The 21,647-nt window shown below is 43.0% G+C and overlaps 1 protein-coding gene across 1 annotated transcript in view; it reads right to left on the reverse strand.

Annotated features, from left to right (window-relative positions):
* LOC117268962 (Na(+)/H(+) exchange regulatory cofactor NHE-RF2) overlaps positions 1–21,375 on the reverse strand; it is a 56,889-nt gene extending 35,514 nt beyond the window's left edge. Inside the window, exons 1-2 of the mRNA XM_033645756.2 lie at positions 20,788–21,375; positions 19,354–19,647 (exon numbers count right to left, since the gene is read on the reverse strand). Of these exons, the coding sequence (XP_033501647.2) occupies positions 19,354–19,647; positions 20,788–20,994 (501 nt within the window). The 5' untranslated portion in view covers positions 20,995–21,375. The remainder of the gene's footprint in view (positions 1–19,353; positions 19,648–20,787) is intronic.
* Between the last annotated feature and the right edge of the window lie 272 nt (positions 21,376–21,647).

Genomic DNA, 21,647 nt, shown 5'->3' on the forward strand with positions numbered 1-21,647 from the left:
GTCTTCCATCGTCTTAGGGAGATTCTTTGTGTTTTGTTGCAAACTCGTCTGTCTGCACCATTCTGTTTATTATGCTTATAACGTCATGCCTTTACTTCACTGCCACAGCCCTCGTGCAGGAATGTGTTGCAGCAGGGATATTTGTTTCTAAGTAGAGCAGTAGTCCTTAACACTTTGCAGTTTATAAATGCCAGTTCGCTCTAAATAGATAGAAGCAACAGAAAGTTCAAAGAGTGAGAAATCAGTGACAGAAGGAAAAGAAATTCTGCTACTGGGCTAGATCCAGAAAAAACAACAACATTCACTTCCTTGCCTTCATTATGAAAACAACAACAAACAAGAGTGCAAAAAAAGCAATTTTTTAGCCTGCAATGCATTGTAATGCTGAAACCTACCAATGAACTGCTTGTTATATTCTTTTAACTGACTTAAAAACCTAGGGCAGACATGTATGTTGATGTTTGTTGTCATCTAACACCTGTTCCAGATGCCTGCAGCTCGACTGTCAGGCCAATTGAGAAGCTGCATCACTGAAGCTTTAAATCTCCTGTGAGTGCAAACATATTGTACTGCGTATAGTAGCTGGGGGCTAACTGTCACTGAGTTTTGAGATCATGAGGGATATGAAGGCCCTCAGTTTGACTTATTGTATAAATAATTAGCACAGAACAAGAGCTGTGACGCTGCCTCCACACAACCCTCCAAAGTGTCACTTCATGCTGTATAGACGTCTGTATTTTAAAGTGATTACTTTTCTCCCAAACATGTGTGATCTAAAAACAATGAGCCTTGGTGATGCCAAAAATAATATACACTTCACTAAACGTGTCTTTGCCCTTTGAGAGAATTCTAAAAGTCACAACGGCCATTGCACCACTCACACTCAACACATTAAAATGTCAAGGCTTATTTGTCCCTTGAGGGTTCAAAGGTCTCATACAGAATTTAGCATCACTGCAGGGAAACAAAAAACTGAAACACACTCACTTTGTCACAGATCCTACACTTATGCAATGCAACAAGTTCTCACTCACAACGTGTCAACTTGGTCAGTAGCCCCACACTTTAAACTATGATCCTCTAGGTATCCCTCTCATATTTTTTTAGATGTGTCAGTTGCGTGTCAATTTCTGTGCTTTACATGCTACAGTGTCTTTCAAAATCAACCTCTGTCTTCAGAGTAAATGTAGTTCTCGCCACCAAAACTGCTTGGTTAAGCTTGGAAAAATGATCTTGGTTTGGATTAAAGCAAATATGTTTGCTACAGTAAGGTATTGAGTATGTCACTTGATAACGAAGTCACATCACGAATGCCAGTAACTACATTACGTGGTTGAAAAAACTCATGTTGACTTTTGGTTTCACACGGATACAAACCTCAGTCTCCTCGGTGAAAGTCTGGTGTCACAGTCTACCCGGACTCTCTTGCTCTTTCTGCTACGTTATTGCCATGGATGGGATTATCATCCATCCATCCATCCATGTGTGATGAAGCCAACAGAACCACATCATCTGCAAAAAGCAGAGCCGCAATTCTGAGGTTTCCAAACTTGACCCTTCCACCCCATGGCTGTGCCTTGAGATCCTGTCCATGTCCATCCATCCATGCATCCATGCATCCATCCACCCATCCATCCATCCATCCATCCATCCATCCATCCATTCATCCATCCATCCATCCATCCATCCATCCATCCATCCATCCATCCATGTGTGATGAAGTCAACAGAACCACATCATCTGCAAAAAGCAGAGTCGCAATTCTGAGGTTTCCAAACTTGACCCTTAATCCCCACAGCTGTGCCTTGAGATCCTGTCCATGAATATCACAAACAGGATCGGTTACAAGAGAAAACCCTGGTATTTGACTTAACGCAGAGTATGCGGACGCAGCTCTCCCTTTGGTCATACAGGGACCGAATGGCTCGTAGCAGCAACCCCTGCACCCTGTTATCCTGTAGTATCCCCCACAAGACCCCCAAGGGATGCTTTTGTAAGCCTCCTCGATGTCCACAGAACACATGTTGACTGGATGGGCAAACTCCCATGACCCCTCCAGCAGCCTCGCAAGGATAAAGAGCTGGACCACTGTTCCACAGCCAAGCCGAAGTTTAACAATCACTCAGAGCCTCCTTTCCAGCATCCTGGAGTAAACTTTTCCAGGGAGGCTGAGCAGTGTGATACCCCTATAATTGGAGCACACCCTCTGGTCTCCTTTTTTGAAAACGGGAACCACCACCCCAGTCAGCCACTCCACAGGCATCTCACCTCCACGCAACACTGAAAGGGGATGAGATTACATTTGTGTTATTTGAAAGCCCCGCACATCTCTTAAAGATGCCATAAAGTGCCTTGTGCATCAGTAGCAGAAGCAAAGGGCCACTAACTAGGCTGTCGTATGTGACGCCCTGGGAATGAGATCGGGTTGAGCAATGAAATATATAGGATACCTACTTCCCTCTGTACATGTGCACATGTACTGTGTGTTTTTTAAAAAATGGAAGCCGTTGTGTAATGTAAGTTGATGTGAGTCGCTGTTTCAGTTCAATCCAATACGTCTCCATTTTGCTTTTCTTGGCTGTGGCTGTTCTCAGGTCAGCTGTGGTTCAGAACAGGCTGTGTGTGGAATTAGTGAGTGTGGAAAAAAAGTGTTACTAAGGGATCTACACAACATACTGCATCAAAATGAGTCCACAAAATGAGTCCAAGGTTTGTACAGATCACAAATTTGGGGACAATTCTTGTATTTGCTCCTCATTGTATTGCTTTTTTTTTTAACTTCATATAGCTGTTAAAAGATAGAACAGTGCATTATAGACTTAGCTGATTGCTGGGGTTTAAACCAAGGGGTTACCTCAGGGTCTGAAAAGTGAACCAATGCTAAGTGTCTTAAACCTGCATTCTTTCTAATGGCCAGCAGGGGGCGAAGAAATTCAACCGTATACAAGTCTATGAGAAAACAACCCTACTTCTCATTCTATTTATTAACTCACCAAACATCTTCCCAATGAGTTTATGGTTACAATCGCTAGTTTCAAGTCTTCAACAATACAGCATGATGTTTCGTAAACTTTGGTCCCATTTAAAATAAAGCAGGGTGTGCTTTGCGGCGTGGCTACCTTGTGATTAACGATTCTACAACCGTGTCCTTTGGTTCAGATCCACACCTTGCTCCTCCACAGCTCCACCTTTTCCCTTCTGGCTCTAAAAAGCCAAGGCTCGAGGCTTCAAAACGGTAGTCCATAACCCAGTGTGTGACATCACAGTGGTTATATTCACTTGTTTATACATGGGCAGCTGTGGCTCAGAGGTAGAGTCGGTCATCCACCAATCGGAAGATCGGCAGTTTGATCCCAGGCTCCTCCAGCTTGGGGAAGATACTGAACCCCAAATTGCTCTTGCTGTTCCATAGGTGTGTGAATGGTTAGTGTGTAGCAGGTGGCACCTTGTACGGTAGCCTCAACCACCAGCGTGAATGTGTATGTGAATGGGTTAATGTGATTCAGTAGTGTAAAAGTGCCTTGAGTGGTCAGAAGACTAGAAGGGCACTACACAAGTGCATTCCATTTATCACACAGGTTATGGTTTAAACCTGAAGCAGCCATACAGTAATTAAGCCCATAATTTAGTTTCTCATCATAAGGCTCTTGCCATGAGTAATTTAACAGCAAGGCAACACAAGTGCACATAGATGTCATGCTGATACAGCCTCTTCGTGAGAGAGAGTGCAGCTTTAGTTTCCATGAGAACCTGCTGTATGAAGTTGATTGAATTTTCATGGGCCTGTGTCATACTACAGTACAACGGCTGGTGGACACTGCAGAAGAGAAAGGATCAAAAGCACTGATGTGGACAAATAATCAGTCCTGAATGATACTCAATGTTATTGTCCAGATCACTTACCTACACCAGAGAGTGGCTCTTCCCTCCATCGATCCATAATGACTGTGTTTACCAGCCTATTATGCAATAACATATCTGTCAGTGTCTGTTTCATTTTAGCAGTCAGAGTATATCATGAGGAGGTTCAAGAAAGAAGGCAAACCAACAGGTGGTTTAAACCTCTCTCATACATTTTCTCCATCCATCTCTCACTATCTTTCTATACTCCATTCTTCCTTAATCTCATATTTACTTTCACCCTGCATGTCATGGTATCTCGTGTCTTCCCTTTGCCCGAATTCTTTAACCCTTTTACTTTCGGTCCCTCTCTTATCTTTGAGTAATGCACGTTACAACACATTCACATGCACTGAAGCGGCTGAATACAACATTCATGCCTGTTTGCATTTAAATGTCAACTTAAATTGTGTGGGCTGCTGGCGAGGCTGACATATTCAGCAGCTATGTGTGTGTGTGTCACAGATGAGGGAGGGAGATTTTAAAGGTGAACGCAACTTTTATTCTTCTCCTCTCACTCGCTGGTTATTTCAGTCAATAATTAGATTCGTTTTTCCATCTAATTCTGTTTTTCACATGCGTGGCAGGACAGCAGTTGATGTTGGTGATGTAATGTGTGTGTGTGTGGGGGGGTCCACACCCCTGTTATCAGTGTGTGGCAGATATTGGTTAGGACGTTAGAGTACGAGAGACAGAGAGAGCAGTGTGACAGAGGCCGAGAATCTGGATTTTGTTTTCTCAATATTTTTGAAACAAAAATCCAGTATCAGTGAGGGAATAATTTGAAGAAGACACTTTGGACACTGGGAAACTGTGACAGACATTTTTCACATCCTATATATCAAACATTTATTTAATTAATCATGAAAATTAGGACTGGGCAATTAATTGATTTTATTTTGAATTACTATTTTGGTTTCCAATGATTATATTAGCAAGATTATCACGATAAAATGATTGTTTTGCCACATTCCTTTTGCAATCATGCTCCTGTTTGTCTTGTGTTAGAAATCCAGCGAACCCCTTTTATTAACGGCGGTGCACTAAGGGTTGTCAACTTGGCAGCTTTAGTCACTTTTCAGAATCTCTTGGTGACCTATTTCTTAAAAAAAAACTAGCCACAAATTTAGCGAGTTATTCAGACCATCAAGAAAAATCAAGTAATATATTCAAATATATTAAATTGTAATTAATTCCCATGCATGCTGCTCAGAGTGATTGCGACCCACAACTCTTTTGCCAACAGCCCGGGGTCTTTCCCTCTCGTTGTGCGCCATGTTTGCATTATATATTATGTATTTTGTTTATTTATCTCTTTTTTCAAAAGTTGTTTTCAGTTGGATTATATTTAAAGTTAAAAAATTACTGTTAAAAAGTTTTTTCTAAAGAAAAAAAGGTTAAATGCATGATGTTTTCAAAGTTATCGAATAATTGTGTTGAATAAACGTGATCTCAAACGTGACCAAAACAATCAGGATTTTGATTTTTAACAAAATCATCTTTGGGTTGTGCCAAAACAAGACATTTGAGGCCGTCATATTGGACTTTGGGAAACACTGATTAACATTTTTCATCATTTTCTGACATTTTATAGACCAAATAACTAATTGATTATCAAAAAAATAATCAACAGATTAACTGACGATGAAATAAATTATTTGTTGCAGCTATCATGAATACGATATTACCACCCCTAGTTGCAGCCCTCTTCTATACGTGTGTGTATTTAAACCTCTGGGCCCCAGAGTGGTGAAGAGTTACTGTATATGTGACATCATAGAGACACAAACATGTTTAGTTCAGGAGGCCTCATAGATGATGTCAGGCCAAAGATTTACATGGTTCTATCTGTGTGTGTGTGTGTGTGTGTGTCTGCAAAAGACAGCAGATATAAATCTCTATCGCCCACTTTCCAAAGCATAATGAATCAATTATAGCCGATTCCTGTCTGCATCTTCTCTCATACTTTTACGCTCGCTAACCTCACCTCACACACACATGAACTGAACCTCCCCCTCTCTTTTGTCAAGTGTTGCTTAAGTATCAATATAATTCCCAGTTGATCCACACAGATACAAAACTCCCATCACTCGACTCCCACAAAAGGAGCAAAAGACGGCTGCAATTAAACTGATCCAAGATGCCGATGAGTGAGCGGGGCCAGTGGGATATCAGAAACAAACGGTGTGTGTGAACACTGCATGGATCCATGTGTGGGAATATATGCTGGCTCACAGCTGTGAGCGCAGCAGCAAGCAGATGCAGACTGAACAGGAGTAAGAATAACAGCCCAGTGACAACAAGGCTGAAGGCTAGGATACATATGATGGCCAAATCTTGAACATGTAACGATAGCAACACACAGGTGCAAAGCTCTTCTTGATGCTTTCAAGGACCTCTCCGTCAATGGAAAATAATGAGGTGTAGAAATATAGAATGCTTGGTCTCTACATTGTTTGTTTCTCTTTCTCTCTCTCATATTTGTTGGCAATGCTGTTGTGTGGGCAACACATTGATCGATCTTCTGCCTGGTTACAGCCGACCTACTCTTCACTGATATTCCCACATCCAACAACTGATAGTTAGAAAATGAGATCAAGAAAATGGAGATAGAGAAGCAGAGTGAGTGTGTGTTTCCAAAACTGACATTATTTAAATCCAAAAGTTCTAGGAACTGGCCGAATACAAGTGTTAATGATTTCATAAAGGGATTTTAGAGATCAGTCCCAGGTTTTGCAGATGGCAGGCCTGTTTTCCCATATTCTGACCCAGTAAGTGCTTTACAAAAGTAGTGCAATCTATAAATAATGCTGACGATTTGGGTCAAGCATCTGCTGCTGTTATAATTTGTGAATAGGAAGAGTTCAGTAAAGAAATGTTACAGCTAAGTTACAAACTGCTCTTTAGCCCAATTAAAAGAGAGATGCAAGTTAACAAAAATGGATTTTTAGTCGACATTTACAGTAGGTCACATATTTCAGCATTTTAAGTCTGTATTGGGTACATGTTAGTAGCAGTTTTGTTGCAAAATCATACAAACATACAAAAACACACAAATGTATGCTGGAGACAAACAATAAAGTGCTTTAAAAGTAACAAATAAAATCTTAAAATGAATTGTAATCCACTTAAAACTAAAGCAGAGAGGCTAAAATTTTAGTAATGGGATCTCTACTTCTTACTGCTAATAGTCAAGGTGTAGCATTCTGTATAACTATAAAGTGTGAGCTTTGCCAATTAGGCAGGTAATCCCTTCAAATGGAAGCATGTACTGTAGATAAAAATAGAAGGGGACCTAGCACAAAGCCTTGAGGTACTCCACAGTTTAGAGTGGCAATAAACAAAGCCACTTGAATGTTATCACTGGGGCCCCTAATTTCCAGGGCTGGACCCTGCAGTTATTCCACGGGCTAGTTAATAACATGTCGGGCAGGAAATCCAAAGTGTGGGATCATTTTGAGAAGGTGAAGGACAAACCCAAGGTGATATGTAAACTCATCTTCATTGGTCGACTACAAACATGATGTATCATCTGAAACATGGAAGTAGCTACATGCCCATTAGCCCACAGCGTCATTAACAGGCGGCTCGCTCAGTGTGTGACGTGCACTTGTAGATAAAATATAGGCCTATATTAATGAAGGTTCATTAGTACGGTTTTGTATTTCTCTGTAATGTAGCACAGTGTTAACAATGTTACTGATACTATTCTTTCTCACACCTTCAACTCAAACGTTGTGTTGCCCTGCCCAAAATATGTAATTTAATAATTAAATTAACATCATAAACATGCGGGCGACTAGTTGACTAAGGGCTCTAAATGATGACTGTTGGTCGACTAGGGAAATTCTTAGTCGACCTACTGATAACATTAGGAATGGGTGCTTGAGAGCAGTGTCTGCAATTCTTACACTGTCTCTGAGATGGCAAATTGAGATATTAAAATCTATTGAATCAAATGCAGAGCTTAATTCAAGTAAAATGCGGATCAACCCTTCACCAGCATCACTCGCAAGGAGAGGATTATTGTCGCCTTTAGTAAAGGGGTGTCAGTGCTTTGCTTTGCCAGATTGAAACTTGAGATCATGGATAAGGAGGTGTCCTTCATTACTCCATATCAAATTATGTTATTACTGCATCTTAATCCATGACACAGCGTCAAAGAAATTTCCTGTAAAAGTCAAATAAATATTTTTGCCGCACTAAGTCAAGCTTAGTCTGCACAGAGTCAATGTCTACTGAGTTAACAAGGGCAACGTTTGAATATATTATCAGCTCTGCATAGGGAGATAATACATGGAGACACACAGCTGTGCTCACTCACACACACACCCACATACATTTAATACAATACACTCAATTGTTCATGTCTCTCCAGCATTACCCACCTTACTTATTCCATCCTTTCTGGTCTTTAATTCCCCAGACACACACGCCCTCTTTCCCCCATTGTGACCCTTCCACATCCTACAGGCCATGATTTTACTCCAGGAATTTGGTTTACTCTGTCAGCCACACACACACACACACACACACACACACACACACACACAAGAACCGAATCAGACCCCCGCATCTTGATGTAACGCAGTTGGTATTTCAAGGAGGGGGGTGGAGGAGGTCTTGAACACCAGCTCCAGATGTTAGAGAAAAGTATTACACACTCACTTAGTCTCACCAATGTACGCACACATAAAAATCAAATGTATGTAGCTTCATATTTCATCTGACATCCTATATGGAAAGTATTATTCTACAAAAAAAGCTTAAATATTCGCCTCAAGTAAATATGAAAACTTTTGTCAGCTGGCGTGCCAGATTAAACAAAAGTTAAACAAATGAAATTCCTTCTGTTCGCCAAAAAGGAACACTTGAAGAGGATTTCTGAGATTGTTTCCAAGCTCCTATATCAACGTCGCCTGTGCTGCTACTGTTCGGCCCTCTAAGTATCGCATTGTACGCAACCTCAAATGCTTTGTCGAAACAACGGGACACAACCTCACATTTGTCCGCCACTTGCGCTACACGTCCGGGTGGCAGGCAGAGATTACGCACCGATGATCACACAGGCTGAAGTGCTGACTACCTCCAGACAACTCCTGTGCTGTGTGTTGTTATATATGAGCTGACAGGCAACATCTTTTTCCTATTATAGCGAGCGAAACGAGAAACTGAGTCAGTGAACATGGACATGGAGGAGATGTTGGGGAGCTGAACTGAGCCACAAACTAAAGGGACGTTTAGAGAATAATGTGCGAAACAAGAAATGAGAGCAGTTTGCATCGTCATGGCGGTCAACATCTGCAAAGAGACAGAGGAGACAGAGGGCAGAAAATGTTACTCTCACAGGTCCACAAGAGTTAGTCTGTGTTTACTCAATCCTGACCCCATGACCTCAAGGCCTGACCCTTAAAACCGGTGCCCTCTGTTTGTAGTTTTCTCACGCAGCTCTTGTTCACCCCAATGCTACAAAGATGCATGTATAAATGTCTAGAAGTTCTCTGTGTGGCCTCTCTTGTGTATCTTATCTCCATGCTTGACTTGTTTAGTCTCTTCTGATGTTTAGATGGAAATCAGTTTGTTAAGTTTTCACCACCTGTGACACACGTGTGTCCTGATGAGCAAATATGAACATAAATTTGCACCCTTGTGTGAGCACACGCACGCGGAGTAAAACACAATATGTTGTGAATCTTCACTCGAAGCTGCATTACATTCTTGTCTCAACCATGCAAAGACGCAGATGCACACACATAGACCACCTCCACAAACACACCCCCCTCCCGTCTCTTTAACTGCTTTAACAGATGTGTGTGTGTGTGTGTGTGCTCTATAGGGAGCAGATGATCTCTAACAGGCTCCTGCAAATCCAACACATGATGTAGTGAAGTTTATTACGACACAAAGTGCTGTTCACATGTGCTCGCAGCTGGGTCGGTCATCTGGACTACTGCAACTCTTTCATACTGACTTGTGTGTGACTGAGCCAAACCATTACATGTTTCAAAGCTCCACAGCTCTTGGAAATAACCTTAATAAAGGTCAAACTCATAATGGACACATCAAAGAGAAACTAAGACACACTGCTCCAGGATTTGCACACGTTTCTGCACAACTTTGGCTCCTCCTCCTTTTCCTTTTTGCCTCTTTTTCTCCATCTCACACACTTTATATCAGTCCTTTATTTTGCTACAATTTTTGCCATCTTTCCAGTACACTGATCCCAATGCTGACTGTTACCATAGCAACGACTTTCCATGTACTTCCTAACAAGCCCGGTGTTATACCAACCAGGAGTGTAGCAGGACTGGAAAGAACAACAGCAAAAGACCACAGTGTGTTTGTGCGTGTGGTGGAGGCCTCACCACCGACTGAGGGGGAAAAGGGAGAAGGCCAGGGAGAGGAGAACACCAGAAACAATATCACCCCCACAATGCGGCAATTTACATAAACCAGCCAGGAACATTTCGGTCTCCATGAGGCTGTAGAATAAATTCAATCATGACTTTTAATATTGTATATCCAGTGGCGCCCTCAGAACATTTTTGACAGGGGTGGCCAGATGGGGCCGCTGAAAATCTTGGGGTGGCACACCAAAACCAAAAGCCTCAACTGAATTATAGGAATTTTATTATGCTGATGTATTATATAGGCTGGTTAAAACTATGTCAATACTGGCACAATTAACATTTTGAGTGTTATGTAACTATACGTGTCAGGCGATTCACTGTTCTTCAAATATCCTGATTGTTCTTTTCCTTTAAAGACAAATATATAGCTTTAATTTAAAAGAGTTCGTTGATTGTAAAGAACAAAGCATTTACTGGGAACAAGCTAACTCAAGTTTAGATGAGACTCGTGGGCACCCATAGAACCTATTTGCCTTTTAATATCTTGAGGTGAGAGTTCAAAGGACCCCTCTGAAATGGCCAGTTGTTCCTTCACCAAAATGTAGCCTAACTTTATCCCCCCTTCACAATAAGCTCTGCCCAAATGGTTGGTACTGGGGCTGGGCAATATGGACAAAAATTCATATCTTTGTGTTTTCAGGTTGAATGGCAATACATGATATATATGTCGATATTTTCTACGAAATGGGCTACATGTTCAGTTCATGTGTTTTTCCACAGCAGGGCAGGTAAAATAAGTTCACCTGTTGGAGGTGAGCTGTTTGCAGAGGTGCAGTAAGAGCCTGTTGTCTGCAGCTCTTCATTAACATCTCACTGTGGCTGTTTCTGCTTTTACTCTTCCTCCCTGCCGTATCATAAACTTGTCTTTATAGATGAAAAGCCGCTAATGCAGTAATAAACACATTTCATTTCCTATATATTCTTCACAATAAAAGTTCTCTGTTATTTTGTTCTGGAAAAACCTTAATGTGAAATAAGGAAATGTTGAGTTTTCGAGCAGCAACTTCACACAACTTCTAATACAGCGGAGCAGATGCAGGAGAGAAACTAAACTCCAAACCACAGAGGTTCAGTTAGAAGCTACAGACGCACTGAGAGCTAAACACACAGAGACTTTTAAAGACACCTTTCCTCTTGTTTCCTGCAGACAGAGGTGAGGAGAGTCTCACATCACACACAGCTTGTTTGAGTGAGAGAAGCAGGGTCATTGGGGGTTGGCTGCAGTCGGTGAGACGTCACCTCTACCTGCTTGAGGGCGGGTGGCCGGCTTTTGGACCTGCTCCAGAGAAGGTCCATCTCTGGTGCAGCTCGGCGTGGCACGGCATGTCTAAATTAACAATGGAAAAGCTAATTGGCGCAGCATGGCTTGACTCGGCGTGGACAAAAGTGAGAGTAGAAAAGGCTCTGTATGTGTGCTACTGCGGAAATGTCATTCACCTCACAGACTGATTTAGCGTGACCCTATCTCGATATAAACGGTATTGTCTAAATCTGTATCTTGCTTGAAAATATATCGTACATAGTCATTATATTGCCCAGCCCTAGTTGGTACTGATACTGTTGGCCTTAGGTTGTCAAGTTTCAGAAGATACCACTACATTTGCGCCTGCATAAAAAATGAGTGTGCCACCACCTCTTAGATAGTAACCGTAATAGTAATAGTTAGACAGTAACTAAACGATTGTAAGAACAGTGAGTTTTCTGTGCATGAGCCTGTGTGTTAAAAAAAAGGTTCCGGTGGGAAAGTGACACCTGACACTTTATCTTGAGCTTTAATGACACACCCACACGACACACCCGAACACGTGTGTGTCTGTGTGTGTGTACAGGGGGAGAAAGACAAGCACAGAGACAGAGCACTGACACCTCAGGTGTGTGCTAGGGTAAGATGATACGTCTCAAAGCCGAGTCGTAATGTTCTAGTCCTTGAAACGTCTCTTCCTTTCTCCCTTTAACAGGCACAGGCAGACTCGAATCATTGTGAGCAGAAGTAGCAAATTGTGGAAAATGACTGAGCAAGAAAGTGAAAAGAAAATTGTTTGAGAGACAAAAGTGACTGGACTGAGCTAATGCCTCAATTTAATACAATTTCCTCTGATCTTACAGACGGACTGAGAAAAAGATGATATGTCTTTAAAGTGTTTCTCACCCTCTGGGGTTCAGTTCAGGTCTGTTTCGTGGAGCCCATTTCATTTTACTTGGCTTTTAGTGTCAGTACACCAAAAATATTTTACTGTACACTCTAAAGTCACGTGAATGACATTACTCATACACACAATTATTTTCAAGGTGAAGGGGCACTGATTTACATGTTTTTCCAGCAATTCACTCATATTAAATTGACAAAAAATGAACAAAAGGGACGCTGATTGGTGGATAATAATTTTGGTTAGATGAAGAGGGCAGCCACAGCAATATTTGATGTAACTTTAAACTCAGCGGGTTTGGTGAGCAGACTTATTGTTGAGCATGAGTCAAAAGAAGTTTAAAAAATGAGTGATGTGCTCACTGACAGCGGCGTTTTCAGGTCCAACCACAACAGCAAAGCAGCTATTGGCTACACAAAAGCCCCGACTCTTACCAGGCTTATATAAGGTCGTGTAATTCACTGCCAGTCATGGTCAACAGTAATGACCTATCAAGGCCTGAAGATTGGATTTCTAACAGCCTGACATGACTCAGCTGTAATCCTGTTGTGCTGGGGAGCTTTGGTGAAGAAATGAGCGAAATGGAGAAAATTGGTTTTTGTTCATGTTTTATAGTTTATTATATCGAGTTAGAAATGCAGTACGAGACAGAAGGGGGTAAAAAACACATCCTATGCATGTATGTGCACTGCATGTTATATGTGGACTTAAGAATGCACACAAAAAAGAAACCTGGGGGATGAGTGGCCATAAAAGAGAGGAAAAATACAGGCAGTGTCATGTAACCTGGGGAACACACACACAAACACACACAAAATCCCCAGCGGAGAAATTTATTGGGCGAATGTGCAAGTGATTACTGCTGCAGACAAGGTCCATGTCTACCCATGTTTCTGCTGGGACCATGTATGTGCCTGGAAATGTGCGTGTGTAGTCTGTGTTGTGCCTTAAGGCCCGAACATACTCGGGCGGAACATACGCGGAACGGACTCCGCGGAGGTCCGCGCGGACTCAAAGCGGACGTCCGCAAGGCCTGTGCGCGCAAAGCTCAGATTTTACGACCAGTGACTGCTCAGCATGTATTTTTCACATCGCAGGGATTTTTCACGGACATTTTTACAGGAAACTACAACGCGGAAGTGCGCTCAACTATGGAAGCCCGAATGACTGCGGACATTCCTCGCGGAGTCCGTTCCGCTTATAGTATGCCCGAGTATGTTCGGGCCTTTAGACTGAACATGTAGCTGCAACGAAAACTATTGTTTGACAGAGAGAGGTGGAGAGGATAAGAAAACAAACTGTAAAGCTTGGAGTTTTGGTGACACGTATTGACTTTTGAGTGCTGCTATGTTCAGAATATTGACTCACTTTAACACAGTCCTCATGTTTCCTCTTGCAGTGGTTTTCAAAGTCTGGCACTGACACCTCAACACCTCCTGTCTATCTTCTTTCATTGAACGTACCCTCATACAATGGTTCGTATGATATCTAACGGCATAGTCCCCAGTGAATAATGTTGCATACTTAAAGTAAAGTTACATAGGTTAGGTTTAGGAAATGACACATGGTGATGACGTACTGTACCTTAAAATAACTTAAAGTCTACTTGGTTCACTGGAGCAAAGTCCTCCCCAACTTGCCTCCTTACGCAGACTTTCGCTCTTTATACTGCTTCCTTTTTCCCTTCCATTAGGGCATTGGTTACATGATCGCAGCCTTTATACACAAAAAACTAGCTCATGATTACCTTGGTTAGATAAATACTGTAGTGCATTACTTTCTGTATTATATGTACAAACAGTGCATGAGAACAACCTGTGTTATTTGGGACGATAAAGTTTACGAGCTACTGTTCTCATGACTGTGAGCAGTGTGAACAGGAGGTATTGTATTGCCATGCAGCTGGTCAGCTAGCTGTGGGCTACAACCTGAGCCTTGTGTCTTTTTAAGGCCTGTATTTGTTCACATTTTGGCTCGTTGCCACCATTTAAAGTATCAAGAATTAGCTTTTTGCACTTCCTGTTTGCAGTGTACCCATGGCTGTTCAGACAGCTGTCACTGGTTTACTTCGATACTGAAGAAAACGAACAAACGCGATGATTCTCAGGCAGGAGCGGAATTTTAAATTCAAAGGTGGGGCGCAATTAGCACAGCCATTACAATACAAACGTTTTTAAGGGGACACTACATGAACGCACATATTGGGGAAGGTATTAACAGAATGTAAAACAAAAAAATTACCGACATGGGCAAGACTATGTTGGTTAGAAGTTCTGAATGTCGGTTTCAATTAATTTTCGATTAATTGGCCCTATCAAGCAGTATATTTACATCTCTCTCTGCGCCCCACCTCTAACTGAGAACGGAAGTGAAAGCACAACAACATAAAACATCATGAACTGTGCCGCACAGCAAAGTTAATCCCGTTCTCTGTCGGCTTGGTTGATGAATGTTTACAGACTATTTTACGATCTTTAGCAGAAAACACACACTTCACTAAAGCACACACACACCTACCATCACTGACACACTGGTGCATTCACAGTGCCAAGTACTATCAAGACTCTTTACCTAATCTCTCCCTCACTGTGTGACTCCACTACCCTGCTAACTTTTGTTTCCCCCACTCCTCTGCCCCACTGAGGGGGGGCCCACTTCCTGAAACCCCTTCCAACAAATCTTCAAGGTTGTTATTGGCTGCTCTCGCTCTTGGGTTCCCTTGGTCCAAAAGCTCTCCATCTCTCCCTCATTCTTTCTCTCCTGCCTTTTCTTGAAAATAAAAAATATGGGGAGAAATGTGCTGCTCTCAGCAGTTTGAACATCTCACAGCAAACTGAGTTGACTTTTACAACTGAAAGAAACAAACACAGAGACAAAGAACTGGGAGCAGCAGTGAACCCACAATCTTTTTAAGCTACGATTGTTTACTTGGTGATTAATGGTTTCTGGTGCTGATCAGTCTATTTTCCCCTCTGCTTTTGTTGCGGTGATTACGCTGCCAAAGCTCCTCGCCAGCCACATGGACGAACGACTGCTATACACAAGATGTAATATGCTGCATCAGCTCGCAGTGTCAATACTGAGTCTGCGTTTCTGTGGTGGAACAGCTTCCTTTGAGATGGGACAGGAAACAGAGACATCCAGCTTTCTGCAGAGTAACGAGCTACCAATCAAGTGACAGAGGCAGGTTTCAATGCTCCACAGTTCGTGATCACTCAAGTGTAAATAAATTTGTTTAAAAATCAATGTTCCTACAGCAGCTCCAATTTTTCTGCTTTTGCTCTGTTAATGCCTCTTGGCTCATCCTGCTGAACTTTCTTTCCATCCTTTCACTGGAGTCATTAAATAGAAAGAGAGAAACAAGAGACCTCTAAGCATTTCCTGAGCCTGATGCTGGGCCAATCCGACCCCACCAGGCACTGGGATTTCTCCCCACAGGTCACAAAGCCAGAGCTGAGCAAACACACACACACATTTAAGATTTAACTGATTGGCCCTGTCACTGCTCTTGTAGAAATAGTGCCTGAGTGCTGCTCACATATGGGCAGGGCAAACCTAAGTGAAAACACATGTTTGTGTAAATGCAGAAAGCAGAGCGGCCTCGTCTCGCTGATAGGGGCCATGTGAAACCAAAGCCCATCTGAGCTTTGTGTTCCAGTGGAGACAAGAGCGGACAGAAACACATCCTGTTTTCCATGTCAACATGGAATAATAAAATGGCGAATTATAAAAAATAAAAACATATCAAATGGAGGTTGAGCAACATGCAACCAACTGTGGCGAGTATGTGTAAATAAACACAGGAAGACGAGATGTGATCGGCCTGAAGGACGACTTTCCCTCTGGAACATCATTTCACAATAAGTGTCTATAATAGAAAGGCATTCAGAAAATCTCCCAGCCAGCCATTTATATTCATATATCTTTTACGATTTCTGTGGATTTCCTGTTCTGCAGAGTCACCGCGTTGTCCGTTGCCAGATTCCTAACTTCTGATGGCTCCCACCCTCTGACCTCTGCTGCCCTCCCTGACCTCTAACATGACATCTGGAGTCTAGCCACGTTCTCCCTTCAGGACACATACGCTCACATACTCACAGAGAAACATACGTCACACATGCATGGAAGGCTGCAGAACAGGATGGAAACTTGCGTGACATCTCCAAATCTAATCTGAAACTGGCAATGCAGCGAGAGAACAAGTCGGGTGAAAGCATGTCTGTGGCTGAGGAGAATCTGTTCAAAGGGATGAGTCACTATCTGCAATCTGTTTGCTAATGCATTTAGTATTTTTAACTCTTGGGTTTGACAGATCTCTAAGAATGCTTTGTTCGAGTGTCTGAGGAAACTTGTTTTTTTAAGGCTACAGCTTGTTACTGGTTGCTGTACTGAGGAGGAGGAGTGTCGGTGAGGCCTTATTATGTTCTTTACACTGATAAAAAAGAATGTCACTGACCTCAATTTGAGAACATGAGAATGTCGCATATTAACAGAACAGGTAGAGAATTTGGGAGGCACACCTGCTCTTTATATTGCAGAGAGTTAGATGAGAAGATAGAGTCCACTCACATGATCACGTGCTAAATATGAAGCTACAGCCAGCAGCCAGTGAGCTTATCTGAACACAAAGACTGTAAACAGGGGGAAACAGCTAGCCTGGCTCTGTGCTAAAGTTAAAACAACATTCATTCATTTTCGGTAACTGCTTATCCTGTTGGGGGTCACGGGTGTGCTGGAGCCTTTCCCAGGCCCAGACACTGGGCGAGAGGTGGGGTGCACCCTGGACAGGTCGCCAGAATATCACAGGGCTGACACATAAGCCCCTTTTACACTGCCAGATTTTCCGCAAATGTTGGGCCATTTTGCCGGCAAGCTGCGAGCGTTTAGACACACAGAGCTGGATTGGCGAGTTGAACCGAGGTGCCCAATTTTCCACCTGGTAGGGTAGTCATATTGGCTGAACCTCTTTAGTTTAAACAGACCGAGGTGGCCTTCCGCAACGGGAGGGGCTGTTGATGACTTGTGGGAGGAGCTGTTGATGACGCTGCACGTGCGAGCCACTGGCGGTGGATAAACAGGAAACAGCTGATAGCAGGAATTAGCAAGCAGCTAGTAGCAAGAGGGAAACGCAAACCTGACAGACACTGTAAAGATGAGCAAGTGGAGAGACAAGGAATTGCACGCCCTCCTTGCCCTCGCAAACTAAGAGGCCATTAACCATCAGATGACGGAGACGGTGAAGAACGGGCCGACTTACTAGCCGCGGCTTCCCTCGGAGTTCATCACTGTTTACGTCACACGCTGAGCTACACGTTTTGTTACTTGCTCACGCCCCCCATTGCCCCGCAAAAAGGCACATTCTGTATAAACAAAAGTAGGCGGCATTTTGCTGCACTCCCCGATTTTGTTTTTATACTGCCAATGCTGAAAAAAGACTGATTGGGCTTTCCTGCAAATTTGCACAATTCCTATCTGAAAAGGGCTACAGAGACAGACAACCATTCACACCCTGCGGGCAATTTAGAGTCACCAATTAACCTAGTCTGCGTTCCTGATTCAAATTCAGGGTGAGAGGTTTGAGCCTTGGGATGGCAGAGCCCTCCTGTGCAGAGCTCTCCTTGTGTCAGTGATAAAACAGCATATTATATCAAAAACCAAAGTGTATTAATCAACATGTTGTGATTTTACAGGGGGTTAGCCTTCATGCTGGACTCCAGGAAGTGACCAAGACATATTCCCACACATAACTCTCTGTAAAACCACAACTTATCTTTTTTTCAGTTTCTTTTTTGTACTAACTAAACAAGATAAATGTAGTAATGTTCATGTTACCGGTGCTAGTAGTTGGCTCATTTCTGTTACCTTTGGACAGAGCCAGGTTTTATGCTATGCTAAGCTAAACCCGCTGCTAACGATAGCTTTGTTTTAACTGTGCAGACATAAAAATGGTGTCGATCTTTTAATAAATCTCCGCAAGAAAGCAAACGCGCATATTTTCCTGACTGTAAAACAAATTCACTAGCTCTAGCATTTCAGATGTGAATATTTTCTCATTTCTTGTGTCGTCTTTTATGTTAAACAGAATGCCTTGAGGATTTGGACTGCTGATTGAACCAAACAAGCAATTTCAGTATATCAGTTTGGACTTGGGGAAGGTGTCAGACACTTTATAGACCAAATGTTTTATCAATTGATCAAGAAAATAACTAAAATACTTTGTTAGTTGCAGCACTAAGTGATCTCCGATATCCACATATGTATGTAAAATCTATAGGCAACAGTACAAGATGTTGGTATCGAAAGCGATCTGGTATTGGTTTGTAAACCGTGCCCGTAGATGTCCGTGTGGAGAGCAAAAGAGGAGGAATGCTCTGGATCTTTGAACCCATCTGCTGTCATCTGACAACAATTCAACTTTGTCAGCTTTATTTTAATATATCTGCATTTATAGGCAAATATCTATTTATATATAGCACAGAAGATGAAGTCTTGGCTTGGATATACGCTGGCTCAACCTGAGCTCCTGAAATAGTGGCCGTTGCCCCAAGAGACTTACTGTCATCAGACGATAGCTGACGAGTTCTGAGATTTTCAGTTAGAATGGTAGTTTGCTAGCTAGATACAAGTTTGAACTCAGCCTCCATGAGTCTGAGAGCGTATCTCAATTTCACTTTATCCCAACCAGGAGGTCAGAGGCTGAGCCCAGTCAAATGAAAAGGCTAATGAGTTAGATTTTAGCAAAACTGGAGAACCTCACGTTAACAGATCCACCTGTAGATCCGCTCTTAGAAATCAGACACCATTAAGTCTAAATGTTGAACCAACAAAAGCAACACAGAGAACCAAATAAGTGACACTGTTCCCGTGTGTCCTGCTGTGGTGGAGGGTTAGCTTACCTTCTTCGCAGCCTTTGATGGTGACCTCCTGGTGGGCTTCTGCACCTGGCTGCTCAGCGCCACCGGCTGCTTGGACACCGAGCCGTTCTCCCGCTTCTTGCTGGGGGACGATGGGACCGAGGACGGGGAAGGCGAGGGGGAGGCTGGGGGAGAGGAGGAGGAAGGAGGCCCGGTCCCGAGGACGGCCATTTCCTCTGTGGCTGTGAGGCGGAGGCTGCGCAGACTTTCGTGCGTCTCGTGGTCCACCACCAGCAGCCTGGTCTCGTTGTCCACAGCTTTGATCCGCTGTACCACCTGAGGGATTGAACAGGATGGTATTTACGGGTTATTGTGTTTGCACAATGCACAAATTAACTCAGCTACAACTACAGACTGTCCAATCACATCTAAGAGAAGCGTCTCTGGAAGCATCTAGTCGGTGCTAGAACGTCTTTCCAAAGTACTTAACACATTCACACTTTGCTTAGACATGTGGGTGTACAGTGTCTGTCAGGGTGGTGATAGAAATATGTAAACACTGACCAAAATATCAGACTGTATGTACTGTAAAACAGCAATTCATTGTTTAAGGCACTTATTTATCAAGCAAAAAGCCAAACATTTGATGATTCCAGCCTCTCAAATGTGGAGAGCTGTTGCTTTTCCTTGTCTTAATATAAAGAATTGAAATTCTTTGGTCCTTGCTATTCAACAAAACAAGTCAGTTTGTGAAGTGATGGGCTCTGGGAATTGATAATGAGCCCAAACATGCTCTGAATCAGTCCTAATCATATCATTAATCAAAGTATAAACAGTTTTGTAGAAGCATCCCTCAACATATTGAGCTCTCTATCACTTAACATGTTGGCAAACATCATTATGTGACAACATAACTGATGCCCCGTCATGCTTTGTGTTAACCTTAATGAAAAGCACCAGTGCAGCAGAACTCTTCTGAGAGCTTCAAACACAGTAATCAGCTCGTTTGTATCTCTGCAGCAACAAGGTTACAGAGACACCAACCAGAGATCGTTGGTGCTCTGTGTCTTAAGCTTGGGAAAATGATTATCTGAGCCTGCTGTCTATCTGACACAGACACAGTCATCCCAGCCTCTTTTGTTTTGCATACCTGCTTTCCAAAGTGTGCAGCTCAGTCAGATGATCATGTCAAAGTGTCACTATGGAAAAGATATTTTTAAAGCAACACGTGGTTTTATATGGACAAAGTGTCAGGGGTAAGAAGAAGTTTCAAATTAAGAAAAGTTTCAAATGTTTTGTCCCCACCACACCAGGAGGAGGGTGGTGTGGGTGCCTGGCTGAACCCGTCCCATGCCACACTGTGTCAGGATGCACGCACCAGCCACTGTGACCTGTTGATACACCCCTGCACAGGCGACTTACACTCGTCCTGTAACACGAAGTAAAACCCACAAATATGAATGCACATCGACTTGCCTGGTGGTGTGTCTCTTTCTCCACGTTAACTCCATTTACTGCCACCACACGGTCCCCGGCGCGCAGCCCCGACGCTTCTGCGGGGGATCCAGGCTCCACTTTGCGGATGAACTGTCCGCTCTTCCCTTTCTCGCCATGCAAATGAAATCCATACCCGTTCTCCGCTTTTGCCATGATACAAAGCCGCGGTTTCCGCTCGCTGGCCATTTCCCTCCGTCGTTTTAAACCTCCTGCAGTGTCCAGTTAAAGTATAATAATTAAAATGCAAAGATGGTAGTTCAGGAGCGCGGGCGCAGGGTTAAACTTCCACGGAGCCAAAACATATCAGCCCGATACGCACGCTTTCCCCATATTAAAGAAACACAAAATGTAAACAGCTCCAACTGCACACTGTAAAGAAGAAAAAAATGCAAAAAGGCAGCAAACTTTAAGAAAACGATGCGACCAGTCCTCCAGATCGTGTGTCTTGTGTCCAGCTGAAGCGCACTGCTGCTGGCGACTCCAAATTTGATCCGTCTCAGCGCGCACAGACTTCAGAGCCTCCAATAGAGCATCACTGATGTTACTGCAGACGTGTTCAAGTCGAAATGATCCCCGGGCGCTCACCTCTCCCTCCACATTTATCCATAACAACCGGTCGGGGAATATACACGCAGTTGTGCTGTAGTTTGCGCAGGGTTAGCGCCTTGTGCGCAATAGCACCACCTCCCTCTAGCCCCGGCTACCTGTTTGTCTCTGAGAGGAGAGTGAAATATTGGGGGCAGAAACAGAGGATTCAAAGTTATACAATACCGCCCCTGGGTGGCAGGAAATGGTCAGTGAACTGCAGAGGGCAATGCCACAGTGTTTCAAAGTAAGCA

Source organism: Epinephelus lanceolatus, chromosome 18 (assembly GCF_041903045.1).
Source record: "Epinephelus lanceolatus isolate andai-2023 chromosome 18, ASM4190304v1, whole genome shotgun sequence".
Taxonomy (NCBI): Eukaryota; Metazoa; Chordata; class Actinopteri; order Perciformes; family Serranidae; genus Epinephelus; species Epinephelus lanceolatus.